General features: G+C 34.3%; 1 protein-coding gene across 3 annotated transcripts in view; it reads left to right on the top strand.

The window, feature by feature from the left end:
* The window catches only part of RYR3 (ryanodine receptor 3), a 285,326-nt gene that overhangs the window by 223,685 nt on the left and 46,888 nt on the right, over positions 1–14,753 (top strand). For all 3 annotated transcript variants that reach the window (XM_070756567.1, XM_070756561.1, XM_070756554.1), the window contains 10 exons: positions 1,583–1,689; positions 4,680–4,731; positions 6,638–6,703; positions 7,237–7,336; positions 7,863–7,942; positions 11,000–11,076; positions 11,715–11,788; positions 12,012–12,029; positions 12,502–12,582; positions 13,051–13,139. In XM_070756567.1, coding sequence (XP_070612668.1) covers positions 1,583–1,689; positions 4,680–4,731; positions 6,638–6,703; positions 7,237–7,336; positions 7,863–7,942; positions 11,000–11,076; positions 11,715–11,788; positions 12,012–12,029; positions 12,502–12,582; positions 13,051–13,139 — 744 coding nt within the window. The remainder of the gene's footprint in view (positions 1–1,582; positions 1,690–4,679; positions 4,732–6,637; positions 6,704–7,236; positions 7,337–7,862; positions 7,943–10,999; positions 11,077–11,714; positions 11,789–12,011; positions 12,030–12,501; positions 12,583–13,050; positions 13,140–14,753) is intronic.

Consider the following 14,753-nt stretch of genomic DNA (forward strand, 5'->3'; position numbering starts at 1 on the left):
TTAAGTAGAGAATTACCCTGTCTCTTTCAATTACATTTCACAGAAGGTGGCAGATCACACATTCATACTTCTGGATTTCTCAGTGTTCTCTTAATCTTTTTAAGAAGATGATTCCCTGCACAAGTAGACCTCTTTGATAGTACTCTTTAATATTTTTAAAGGGCAAAGGTTTCTTTTTTTATTTTTTACTTAAAGGTATTAAACAGATGGAAAGATTATTCACTTAAATATAGCTGTTACTTTTTAATAAAATGGTGGAAATCTCTGTGAAAGACAAATTTTTTAAACCTCTTCTGTGCTAGTCTATTGCAGCTTAAAGAGCAATGAATCATATGGTAACTAGGCAACAAAAACATCTATTACGCCATCAACAGAATAATCAGATTATTATTCTCATTCATCAGATGGTAACATTTAGTTGAGAATATCATTGCAGCGAGGTCTATAACTGGTAAATGGTATCTGCAGCTCTCTTCAGAGAGTTTGCTTTGATATTGTTAATTTGTTGTAAAACATGCATTGCATTTCCTATGATGGAGATTATACAATTGTGTTCTGCTGTGATTAAACAGATATACATAAAGGTTTGGTCCTTAGCAGGCAAAAAAAGTCTAGGGAGAGGGGTGGCATACAAATCTAATAAATAAATGAATGAATGAATTAAAAAAGGGAGGTAGAGGGAGGGAGGGGAGGGAGGAAGGAGGAAGGAAGGAAGGAGGGAGGGAGGGAGGGAGGAGGAAGGAGGGAGGGAGGGAGGGAGGACATTCAAACTGAAATGAACTCTAATTCTCAGGGTAAGGAGACCAATGTTAATCACAGATATGAATTGCTTCCTCTGCTGCCAGTTCCAGATGATTCAATGGTGTTGATACAACAATTTCCAATCCTTGTTGTAGAGGCAAGCATGAAAACTCTAATTTAGAGAGCATAGGAAATGAAGGACAGGAGAATGAGGTGCCACCAAGACAATGATCACCCAACAGCTTGAGCCTATTCCAAGAAACACATTTCGTAATCACTTCAGACCTGCCCCTTTCTAGTTTACACAAAAATAAAGTGAGGAAGGGGGCAAGCACATTCAGACTTGCAAAACTCTATTTACTTTAGTCATACAATGAAAGTATCACTTGTCTACACTGCATTATACCTTATGGCGCTAAAGTCACAGACTACACATGATATGCTGAACTATAGTGGGCAGGTCTAGAGGAATCTAGATAACCAGACAAACTATATCTGACCTCAGGTAATAAACTAGATCTGTTTTTAGGAAAAAATACCGATAGTCTGATTTTTAATTAAGCTCAAGATTTTTCCATTACCGGTTCTGATTCTGCATTCTGATACAATTTTATTTATAAGTAAATGCAAGTTCAAAGGGAATTAAATGAACATGTATGAACATTTTACTATTAAAATACTGATTTTATATAAGAAAAGTTGTTTCATAATTGAATCTTTCAGTTAAAATATCAATATGAAAACATAAAATATTAAAATATGGGAATGATAGTTATCCCACTTATTTTTTATCCTATTACATACTTTTTATATATAAAATTCCAATGTCATGTTTATACAGACTCCACCCAATACAACTGAAGATGAGGAAGAAGAGGATGAAAACAATCCAGATCCTTTACATCAGATTATTCTTCATTTCAGTCGGAGTGCTCTCACTGAAAGAAGGTAACTAACTTCCTTCTTCACTCCTTTCCTTCCTGCCTTTGTTATGCTACCCAATTCTATAAAGAGCAACATTAAAAATAATAACATGCAATGAATTTTATTAAGGTTTGCTGCAAAAATCGAAACCAGAAGCACACATAGGTGACTGATTCAGCTGTACTTCTTTTTTCTCCTAATGTTTAAATTTTTTTTCTACAAATTCCATTTATATATCAATACACATATACCTTAATATATCTAATATATAAGTATACATACATTTTTAAAGTCAATGTCTTATTTTGCACCAATTTTTAACTCTTATTCACCAGTCTGTCTCTCACACTTCCCTCCCTGTACTTCCATCTCCTCTTCCTACTTATTTATTCCTTCTCTACTCCTCAACCTGGGGTGAGGTATCATCAGTATGCTGATGATACCCAGCTGTACATCTCCACCCCATGTCCAGTCAACAAAGCAGTAGAAGTGATGCGCCAGTGCCTGGAGGCTGTTAGGGCCTGAATGGATGTCAACAGACTCAAACTCAACCCTGATAAGATGGAGTGGCTGTGGGTTTTGCCTCCTAAAGACAATTCCATCTGTCCGTCCATTACCCTGGGGGGAGAATTACTGACCCCCTCAGAGAGGGTCTGCAACTTGGGCGTCCTCCTTGATCCACAGTTCACATTAGAGAACCATCTTTCAGCTGTGGCGAGGGGGGCGTTCGCCCAGGTTCACCTGGTGCACCAGTTGCGGCCCTACCTGGACCGGGAGTCACTGCTCACAGTCATTCATGCCCTCATCACCTCGAGGTTCGACTACTGTAATTCTCTCTACATGGGGCTACCTTTGAAGAGTGTTCGGAAACTTCAGATCATCATGGGTTACACCAACACTCAGCAGTCTGCATTGGCTGCCGATAAGTTTCCAGTCACAATTCAAAGTGTTTGTTATGACTTATAAAGCCCTTCATGGCATCGGACCAGTATATCTCCGAGACCGCCTTCTGCCGCACAAATCCCAGCGATCGGTTAGGTCCCACAGAGTTGGCCCTCTCCGGGTCCCGTCAATGAAACAATGTTGTCTGGCAGGACTCAGAGGAAGAGCCTTCTCTGTGGTGGCCCCAACTCTCTGGAATCAACTCCCCCCGAAGATTAGGACTGCCCCCACCCTCCTTGCCTTTCGCAAACTCCTTAAAACTCACCTCTGTCGTCAGGCATGGGGAAATTCCAAATGAATAGAGTCCAACCATTTAAAAAACTTCACTAAATATCCAAATTATCTGAATTGAGCATTATGTATCGCTCCTTTAAAATGTTTCCTCATTGGTCTTCTATTAATCTTCTATTCGCTGAATAGTCTATTAGCCCCCTTTCTGTCTTTTTGTTCCTTTTTTTTTAACTTAAGAAAAGAGTCCCAAAGCTTCACTTCGGCAGTGTAACTCACTAACTTCATTTTCGATTTTTCTCTCCAGCACTTAGTCTTCAATCTTCTTTCCCAGGTGACTTCCAGTGTTTAAAGCTAACCATCCAGCTGATTACAGCTGCCATGGGTTGGACTATGAGTCATTTTCCAGTGCCACTGGTTGGGAGCTTTTTGTCGGCTCCCTGGGGGGGTTGCCATCCCTCTGAGAAAACCTGACAATGTCTCCCTTCTTCACCCTTCTTCCAGAGTGGTTACGAACCTGGTTCTGATTGAACCAGGTCCCCCAAGTGGCGTGGTATCAGAATTCCCAATGAAATGCAGGGAACTCCGTGTTATTGCAGCGTTTGGCCAAGCCCTCCCTCCTGGATTCGTAAACTTCTTTATAAAAATAGTATGAGTTGAATTTACTATACCATTAGCGGAGTTCTTATTCAAGCAATTACAGATGAGAACAGCTAATTTCATTTCAGCAGAATTCAGAGTGAAAGAGGAGTACAGAGTGGGCAGAGAGTGCAGAAAGGACCCAGAGAGCAGAGTGAACTGAGCCACACCTAGCCTTCCAGTTTTAGTTTCGATTCTCTACACAGACTCAGAAGTGGTTAGCTCCCATTGGCTGACTTAGTTGCTAAGACTATTCATTGGCTAACTTTCTTAACAGGGAAGGAATAGCAATAGCACTTAGACTTATGTACCACTTCATAGTGCTTTGCAGCCCTCTCTAAGCAGTTTATATAGTCAGCATATTGCCCCCAACTCATTTTACTGACCTCGAAAAGATGGAAGGCTGAGTCAACCTTGATATTGGTGAGATTTGAAGTGCCAAATTGCAGGCAACTGGCAGTCAGCAGAAGTAGCTTGCAATTCTGCACTCTAACCATTGTGCCACCCTGACTCATAATTAGAAAGTAATTAGGAGATGATGATGCATATAATATATCAAAACATAGGACTTTAGAAACAAAGAGTCACCTATCTTACCCCATGTTTTCTAAAGTACCCTTCTTATTGTTTTTAAAGATGCTGAGAAATACCAAGTTGGACATGCCATCTGTTTGAAATGTTTTCTGGTTTGTTTGTTTTTTTAAAGTCAAAGGTAATACTATTTAATGCAGCCTCCTTAATCTTAAAGATTAAGGAGCAGAAAGAAAAGTAATGTTTAAAGTTGAATACATAGATCTCTTTCAGATTGAATTTTACAAGTTTCCCAAAATCCTTTTAACACATCAATAGTAAAACATTTAAAATTAATTAAAATTTTCTGTTGTTGGAACTGATTTTGTATTTGATATGATCAAAGATAATCATCAGCTGTATAGCAAAGCTATGACTAGCTGGGCATAACAGGAAAAAAAATTCTCATGTGAGGTAGATAGATATATTCTTCAATTGCAAAAGCACTTGGTAAATACATGTTTTAATAAAGAATCTGATATGGAATCTATACCTATAGGCTTACAAGATTGTATCATGTATCATGGGTTATAACAAGATGAACATTTCCCTGCTTTAATAAATCCTGAAACTTCAGTAACTTGTATAGCCTTTCCAGGAACAAATTTATTTATTTATTTCATACTTTTCTACAGCAAACTAGAAAATGATCCTTTGTACACTGCATATTCAGCAATGATGGCAAAGGTGAGTAATTTAAATAGCAACCTAAAAACAATTTATATTTAGAATGCCATCTCTGTTTTTTCAGGTACATCTGAAATCTTAAATTAATATTCAGCATTTTCTATTTGTGACTGCCATTTTACTGTTAATAATATTCTATTAACTAATGATGTTACTAATCCATCTTTTTAAATGACTGTATCAGCAAACCATCAAACATAAAAAGCCACAGAAAAAAAACGAAGTACAAAAAGAGATAAAACAATCCAACAGCAAATTTTGGAGGAAAAATAAGTATTCCTAGTAATAACAGAAAATTACCTTTGAGTTGAGCTGGATTTCATAGTATTTTCATGGAAATATCTGTAGCTTTCATAGCAGTAATATAGAAATTGTCACTGCCTTGTTCAGGAACATCTTTTATTTCCCAGTCTAATCTTCAGTTCAGACTTTCTGGTTATCTTCCATCCAACTATTAATAAATCTAAATAGTATTTAATTTGTTCAAGATCAACCAATATTATATATTTACAATATAAGTTAACTTCTGTCCCTAAATACTTTTATCTAATTGGATGTAAAACTATTTGAATTTAGTGCTGAAAAATAAAGACCAAATCAAAATTTGATAAAATCATTTCTTCCTTAAAAAAATTATTCAACAGCTGCTCTCATGTTGATGAATTTGGCTCTTGATCTTGCCAATTTAGATCAAAGTCTCCCCTAAATGTAAATATTTAGAATATTATAGGATCTTAGTTTCCCTTTGTAGTGTAAATCTTTGGCACACACAGGTATTGCTATCCAACTCTTTCTTCTTTGTTTATACTCAATTTTGGGCAAAATCGTGGCTAGATGTAACCATGTGAAAACATATGAAGAGATGATGTGGAACAAATTTCTAAAAACAATTCATACATGAATGAAAATTTATTTATATGTATGTAATATATTTTTGTTGATAATGAAAAGGAAGGGGGCCCCTGTAGGGGCCGAAAGGCAAAAAGGAAGCAATATGCTCTTCCTATATTTGAGTATACCAGGGTGATTTGACAGAAAAAAAGCATAGACATATACCATAAACATATACATAGACATATACATACATACACACACACACAAAGAGAAAACTTACTGCTGGCCAGTTTTTTGCTAGAATTTGCATAAGTGTAATTGCATCATTTTCCTCTATTTAGTAAACGTTCCACTAAAGCAGAGGTCTTCAAACTTGGCGACTTTAAGACTTGTGGACTTCAACTCTCAGAATTCTCCAGCCAGCATTTTTAAATTGCTTTGGGTAGCTATGCTGGCTGGAGAATTCTGGGAGTTGAAGTCCACAAATTGTAAAGTTGCCAAGTTTGGGGACCCCTGCACTAAAGTATGTACATTTGTTTACTTGTTCCATTTTTTGCATCCTTTTCTCTTTGAAACAAAGCTATCTTAATAATAATAATAATAATAATAATAATAATTATTATTATTATTATTATTATTATTATTATTATTATTATTATTATTTATTAGATTTGTATGCCGCCCTTCTCCGAAGACTCGGGGCAGCTCACAACAATAATAAAAAACAATATTATAGCGAAACAAATCTAATATTAAAAAAGAAGCATATAAAACCCTATCATATTTAAAAACCAAACAACACATACATACCAAACATAAAATATAAAGAGCCTGGGGGAAAGTTGTCTGAACTCCCCCATGCCTGGCGTTATAGGTGGGTCTTGAGTAGTTTACGAAATCTTGATATTTGATATTGATATAGTAGTTTAGAATCTTGATATTTGAGATTTCAATTTGCAAATTCATCCATGAAATGATTAATCATCTGCTTATGAACTGTGTTTTTAAAATGTATTTGATTTGTTTTTGCTTATTCATTATCTGAGTCTATATTTTTTTCCAATGAGAAAAGAGCTGTCATAGTGAGCAAGATGGTAATGAGGAGGAAGAGGAAGAAGAAAAGGAGAAGACATTTGAAGTTAGTTATTTTCTTTAAAATCAGATCTTTCGTAATTTATATGGCAATCATTATAGATAGAGTGCCCATTTTATTCAGACTTCATAATAATTAACATAATGGTAAACATACTCATGATTTTTTAAAAATCTTTGCCAATCATGTCTTTATTTCTTTCTTACTTTTTTCTTCCTTCTTTTCATCTTAATTTCTAACTGTCTTTTGTTCCATATTTTTAAAAAAGTTGCTTACTGTTCTTTTCAAATTTAAACTTTCCCTTTTGCAGCATTTATCTCATGGCTATTAGTATATCAATTGTAGGTAAAACTTTTTATAAAAATCTGTTAAGGAAATTATTTTTAAAAATAAACCCTTAACAAATGTTGCTGCATTAGAGTGATTATCATGGCTAATTTATTCTTTTTAATATCTGTTTTAATAGGTTTGTGAAAGATTATTTTTTTGAAAAGTTTATTGTTTTCAAAATCTTTCAGTTTGGGAACTAATGGCAGATACCACAATATGTTAACATGTATCTGTATTCTGACATTCAGGAAAAAGAAATGGAAAAGCAGAAAACCCTCTATCAGCAATCCCGACTCCATGAACGTGGAGCTGCTGAAATGGTATTGCAGATGATCAGTGCCAGCAAAGGTAATACAACAAAAATGGAAAAGTTATTTGATATTTATGTATTTCTTTGCATGTCTATATTTCATTCTGTCTCGAAAAGAAAGTCAGTCATCATTAAACAGGCTATAATAAATTCCCCTCTCACTTCCATAGGTGATATGTGCATTCCTTAATTTCAGGTCCTCTCCAGAGGCCAGAGAATTTGAGAGCTTTGCATATTATCTTAGCTATTCCTAGCACTGCACTTTTCTGGTCAGAGAGCCTTCAAGTTGTTCCAGGTTCTCTGGAGGGTTCCAGGATCCTCTCCCAGTTTAGGAGACACAGTCTGAGTGTTCTTGCCACCACTGGAACCATTTTGGACTTTATTTTCCACATTGATTCTAATCCAGGCCCTAGTACTTCTCCAGCCTCTATACTCCTTTCTGATGTTGCGATCACTTGGCTAACCACAACAATTGGCTATTACCTAGCTATCCACCTGATTTTAAGCTGATTTTTAAAAAAAAAATTGTGACCACAATGTAAGCACTATATTCCTGATTGACAGGTGAAATGGGGCCCATGGTGGTTGAAACCCTGAAGCTTGGTATTGCTGTTCTAAATGGAGGTAATTCCGTTGTTCAACAGGTAATCACACTCATAGTTATGCAATTGTCTCTGTATGCGTCAGTTTGTATGCAACTTTCCATAAGTTTACTTTTATTTATTTGTATTGGCATATATTTTTGGATTCAAAATTTCTGAACAAATAATGGCTAAATCAAACTATTATTGTTCTCTGTATAGCACATGAACCTATCAAGCAATGTCCTTGACTTTCAGATAACATTGAAAACCACCCCAAGATAAAATCCAGATTTAATGTTTGATCTTCAGCATGGGGCGGCACGACGGGTTCAGCAGTTAAGACACTGGGTTGGTTGGCTGGAAAGCCAGCAGACCAGGTTCAAAACAGAGAGGGGCAGCATACAAATCTAATTAATAATAATAATAATAATAATAATAATAATAATTATTATTATTATTATTATTATAGTTGGATAGTTGGATAGTGGAGTATAATAATAATAATAATAATAATAATAATTATTATTATTATTATTATTATTATTATTATTAACAACACCATGCAATAGGGTGAGCTCCCATCCTCACCCTAGCTTCTGCCAACCTAGCAATTCGAAAACATGCAAAAGCAGGAAGATAATAATAGGTACCAATTCAGTGGTAAGATATCAGTGCTCCGTGATGTCATGCTAGCCACACAAGCACGGAAATGTATTCTGCCAGAGCTGACTCAGTGGCCTTGAAATATAGATGAGCACCTATAGTTGGATATGACTAGTGGAGTAAAATCCATAGGGAAACATTTCTCTTTAGTTCAGCATGACTTGGGCCATCAATAATTTAGAGGCCATGAATCCCTGAACCCTAAACAGTATTGCTGGGAGACAAGTTAAAATTCCCCAAAACCCATTAGGTTTGAGCGTCAATTTCTAATGAACAGGTCTAAACTAGCAGTTCAGGGTTTTTTAAGAATTTTTAAATGTATTATTGTTATTTTAGATTCTAACTATTAGATTTGTCATTATATATTGTTTTTAGCATTGCTGTAAGCCGCCCCGAGTCTACGGAGAGGGGCGGCATACAAATCTAATAAATAATAATAATAATAATAATAATAATAATAATAATAATAATAATAATAATAATATTATAGAGGGAAATGATGCACAGCAGCAATAAACCTAGCCAAGACACTATAGAGCACTGCACACCAAGACAACTAGACACAAGAACAGTTTTTTTCTCAAACACCATCACTCTGCTAAATAAATAATTCTCTCACCACTGTCAAACTATTCACTAAGGCTTCATTACTGTTACTATTAGTCTTCTCATCATTCCTATCACCATTTCCTCCCACTTCATGACTGTATGACAGTAACGTGTTGCTTGTATCCTTAAGATTTTTATTAATATTGATTGTTTCTTGATTGCTTATTTCTACCGCATGACAATAATTGTCAAGAACCTCATGGTTCTTGACAAATGTATCTTTTATTTTATGTACACTGAGAGCATATGCTCCAAAGACAAATTCGTTGTGTTTCCAATCACACTTGGCCAATAATCTTATTCTATTCTATTCTATTCTAATTTTTGATGCACAAATTCACCCATAGAAACATAGAAACATAGAAGACTGATGGCAGAAAAAGACCTCATGATCCATCTAGTCTGCCCTTATACTATTTTCTATATTTTATCTTAGGATGAGACCATAAGATCTCACTTCTGGTTATTTATAGTGTAAACCTTTAAAACCGATGAAGGGCTCTCAGGTTACCACTACCACCACATCCATCTTGCTGTCCTTGTTTGAAGCTATGGCAAATTCAAAATCTAGGTGGGCAAATTTCCAAGACTGGAATTCCTACTCTGGGTTCACACAGGTCTGAGCTACAAAAACCAAGTTGGTAGACTTCTGCTCTGCATGATCAAATCATGCATCAAGGACCTGATTACTTGTCCCACAAGAACTTTTATTAAAGCCTGGAAACTTATTAGGGATTTTATTGCAGGAAATGAAAATAAAACCTGTTAATTTATGGATTTGCTAATTAAAAATGCTTGAATATGAAAAAAAATAGAATTATGACAATTTTTATGAGGAAGGAGAGAAAATAAATTTTGTAACTGGTGGTAAAGAAGTTTAGAAGTCATTTCTTTGGATATATTTTGTACTTTTTCCATCTGAATTTCTTTTTACTGTTTTCTTACCTTTATTTTTCAAATCTCACTCTATATTATTTAATATTTATCCACTACTTCTGTAAAAATCCTTAATAAAAAGTATATATCTAAAAAAGGATCCAGTCACCTATCCTCAAAGGTGAATATTGAGGGTTGGTGGGTAGAAATTATCATAGTTATCCAAGAAATCAGCCTATGAGTTGTTTCTTTCAGATTCCTGTAATATCCACTGTGCCTGTCATAATACTGATGGCCCTTACCTCACTCTTATCTCAGCCACCCCCATCCTGTTCCTTATTCCAGGCTTTACTTTAGGACCCACCACCTCCAATTCCACGACCATTTCCAGACACCCCTCTCAGTGGCAGATTTCAATTTTTTTACTACCAGTTCTATGGGTGTGGTTTGGTGGCCAGGGTGTGGTATTGTGGGTATAGCATGGTGGGCATGGCATGGGAAGGATCCTGTAAAAACTCCATTCCCATCGCATTCCAGGGAAAGGATACTGCAAAATATCCATTCCCACCCCACTCCAGGGGAAGGTTACTGCAAAATCCTCATTTCCTTTTGATCAGCTGAGACTTGGGAGGCAGAGAATAGATGGGGAGGACAGTCAGAGGTGGTATTTGCCGTTTCTCCGAACTACTGAAAATTTCCACTACTGGTTCTCCAGAACTGGTTAGAATCTGCTGAAATCCAACTCTGACCCCTCTTAGCACTCAGTGGGAGAGAGGGGGTTGTCCAGCCAAGATAGTCTTTAAACATACCATATATAAACTTACATTATCCAAATTCCCAAGCCAAGTCCAAAGCTGCCAATAATATGTTAAGATTTTAACTTATTCTTGTCCTAGCAAAAATATATTGTCATTAAACAAACTCAGATTGTTTTTAATGTATATATATATTTTTCAATCTCTGATTCAGAAAATGTTGGATTATTTGAAAGAGAAAAAGGATGCTGGTTTTTTTCAATCTATCTCTGGCTTAATGCAGTCTTGCAGGTAAAGACTTTTAGTGCTCAGCTGCATGTATGAATTTTGACTGATTATGTACTATCAAATTGTTGTCAATATCCATATAGATAGATTTTCTCTATGAAGATCTGTCTGTAATCTGATCTTTCACATCTTCAGTGGGATATACTTTTCATGTTTTCCCAAAATTCATGTTTTTTTAAAACTCTGGAGAAATGTGATAATGTGAACTGAGATGCAATGGATGGATTTTGTTCTGGGGCATGCATTATTTTGCCCTTTAAGAATCTTTACAATATTTTCATGCCACCATTCTTAACTGATTATTATTGTTAATAATAACAACAATTTAAGGAATAAATCTTAAGGAATAGATTCTTACTGCCCTTGCCATTGGTGAAAAAAAGGAGAAAACATAGTGGATTTGGCTAATGTGGTCTGAATTGATATATCACAGTGATGTCAACAGAAAGAATATTGAAAAGCTGGTTTGGGTTTAGGAGGTAATATTGATTAGAGAAGCATTTAATATTAGAGAAGCATTTTTCAAGTGTATCATTTTTAAACTTTTATAATTCATTTTTTACCGTTTGAATGATTTGTTAAGTTATTATTCAGGCTTCTCTGATTCAGCAATCTTTTCTTTATTTTCTTTTTTTAATAAGTGTTCTTGATTTGAATGCCTTCGAGAGGCAGAATAAAGCAGAAGGCCTTGGAATGGTTACTGAAGAAGGAACACGTATGTACAATGAATGAATTCAGATAGATTTATATTTATTAATTTTTTTCTTTTCCAGCCCAATTGTTCAGTTTACTTAAGGTTTCTTTATTTAACCTCCTTAAAATTATGTGCGATTAAACTATGTTGTTTCATTTAGTTTCCAAGAAAACATTTAATAAAATATATAATGCAATTATAACTTGCTTATTTTGTATTCTTATTATTTTTCTTTGATCCACAGTCATCATACGTGAGCGTGGTATGTTTGGGTTTACAGCTTTTGATGCTATCGTGTGTGGCAAATATAGAAAGAAATCTTCTTTAATTGCATCTTTATAGATATCTTTTAGGTTAACTTTCATGGTCTGCAGATGATTGTGTATGGGGCTTGAAGAAACAATTTGATGCTTAATTAAAGAAGCAACTTTCATACCTAAGGCATGGTTTGATAATGACTAACCATTTCCTATTAGATTCTTAGTCCTGTAGTTTGATCATGAATGCTTTGGAGTGCTAAATATTTTAGCTTTGCTTTTTCTGTTTTATAGTTTGCTTTTATCATTTCCCCAAAGTATTTCTTTTTCTAAAGAGCGAACTACTGTAAAATAGCTTACAGTATTTGCTTTTTATTACAATTACTTAGTTTGAAGGATGCTGTTGAAAGACTATTTGTTCTGCATGTTTAGAAACAATTGATTATCACGTAATTCATTGTACTGTATATTTTCAAGGTGAGAAAGTACTACAGAATGATGAGTTTACTAAAGATCTATTTAGATTTTTACAACTGCTGTGTGAAGGTCATAACAATGGTAAGTGATATGCAATATATTTACAGCAATTTACTGTTTGATTTAAATCTTTGGGGAAATAAGTTATTCCAATATCTTTCATATTTAAATTGATTTTAAATTTTTCAATCGTTAATCAGTTGCTCAGATGAGATGGACTCAGAAATTATTTTTCACATGTATAAGTTCTTTCAGATACAAATCAAATTGCCATTTTATTAAATTCAAATCGTATAAGTTAGAAGTTTCGCTATGTAATATTTCATATAACTGCAATTACTATTTCATATAACTTTCATTAAAAATATTGCACTTCTTTCATATAATTAGACACAATTACTGTGGTGTCTATTGGGGTGATTATGATTGCTATTTTCTTTCAAAACAATACACATTTTTTCATTTTCTAAATGAACAAAAAAACCATGAAAATAAATAAGGCTATATTGAATCTTTTATTTATATAGCACAAATTATTTTATCTTTCAGATTTTCAAAATTACCTGCGCACACAAATGGGCAATACTACAACAGTGAATATTATCATTAGCACAGTAGATTATCTTTTGCGGCTTCAGGTAAACAGAGAAAATATTATGTATTATATCATTCTGTTTTGAAAATCATTTGCCGTTACACATTTTTGGCTTTCATCACACTTGGTGTCTATTTTTTTTCTTCTTACAGTTCCATGATGCAGTAATTGTGTCCTATTTTTCAATTATATTGTATTAATTGAAAGAGAAGCAGCATGCCAACCAATTTGAATAGAAAGTGTAAAATCTAAGCTTGGTGGGAAAAATATTACAAGGATATTGATGATTCTTCCTAACTTTAATTTGAGGCATAACATATTGGAATGTAAATGTTTGATTTGAATCACATTCAGGTTTTTTTTCCTTTCCCTACCTGTATTTAATGTTTAATTGATTTTTAAAATATTGCTTTGCTTTATGATTGCAGACACTGTAAGGGAATTAAAAATAAATTCTGTTTTAAAAAATCTTCAATATTGCTAAAGGAGTAAGACAAGGCTGTCCAATGTCACCCTTGCTATGTATACTTGCAGTTGAGATATTATTGAATCAAATCAGAATAAATGAAGAAATAAAGGGAAACAAAATCAAGAAGGAAAACTATAAAACCCAGCCATCCACAGACATTCTATTTTTTTAGAAGACTCAATAAAATCAGAAACACTATTATTAAATGAAATAGAACTCTTTGGAAAAGTGGCAGGACTCAAAATAAATAAAGAAAAAACAAAAATATTGGCCAAGAATTGTACTCAAAACCAAATAAAAGAATTAGTTGAGAAAACAGGCCTGCAGACCAAAAAAAATCAAATATTTAGGGAATTCATCACTTAAAGAAGACAAGTACACTAAGTTATTTAAAAAACAAAACAAGATTAGAACGATGGGGGGGGGAATGCAACTATCATTAATAGTGAGAATCATAGTTTTAAAATGAATATCTTATCCAGATGGCTATACCTATTCCAGACAGCACCAATAAAACTAGAAATTTTTGTGGGGCAGAATTAAATAAAATAATGTCTAAATTCATATGGGCGGGGAAAAAAGCCAAGGATAAAACTTACTTACAAGATAGTCAACTCAGCAGTGGTTTCAGACTCCCAGATTTAGAGATATGTTATCAATCAGCAATTCTATTATGGATAAAAGAATGGATTGTCTTAAATAAAGATAGAATATTAACACTAGATGGTTATAATATACAGAAAGGCTGGCATGCCCACATATGGGAAAAGAAAAACATCAAATACTTGCATTTTAAAACACACACAGTAAGAGGCATGCTATTGCACACCTGAAGGCAAATTTGGAAAAAAAAATATTATATGAAGATACTGAGATGTCTATCTACAATAGAGGACAAGGCCATGGTATACCCCAATATACTAGAGAGATCAAAAGTGATGTGTTACAAAGAGTTATGGGATAAAGACAGAAATTTAAAAACCAGAGAGAAATTAGAGGAGGAAGGAATGGCCACTGACTGGTGGCCATACTTCCAGATACAGGATATATACAAAAAGGATATGGAAGAATGTGGTATAAACAAAGAACAGAATGTAATGACTAGAATTCTATTGGGATTTGAAAATAAATGTATAACTAAAATGTATATATATCTACTCCAATTTGACAAATCCGAAGAGATTGTAA

The sequence above is a fragment of the Erythrolamprus reginae genome, chromosome 1, assembly GCF_031021105.1.
Source record: "Erythrolamprus reginae isolate rEryReg1 chromosome 1, rEryReg1.hap1, whole genome shotgun sequence".
Lineage (NCBI taxonomy): Eukaryota > Metazoa > Chordata > Lepidosauria > Squamata > Dipsadidae > Erythrolamprus > Erythrolamprus reginae.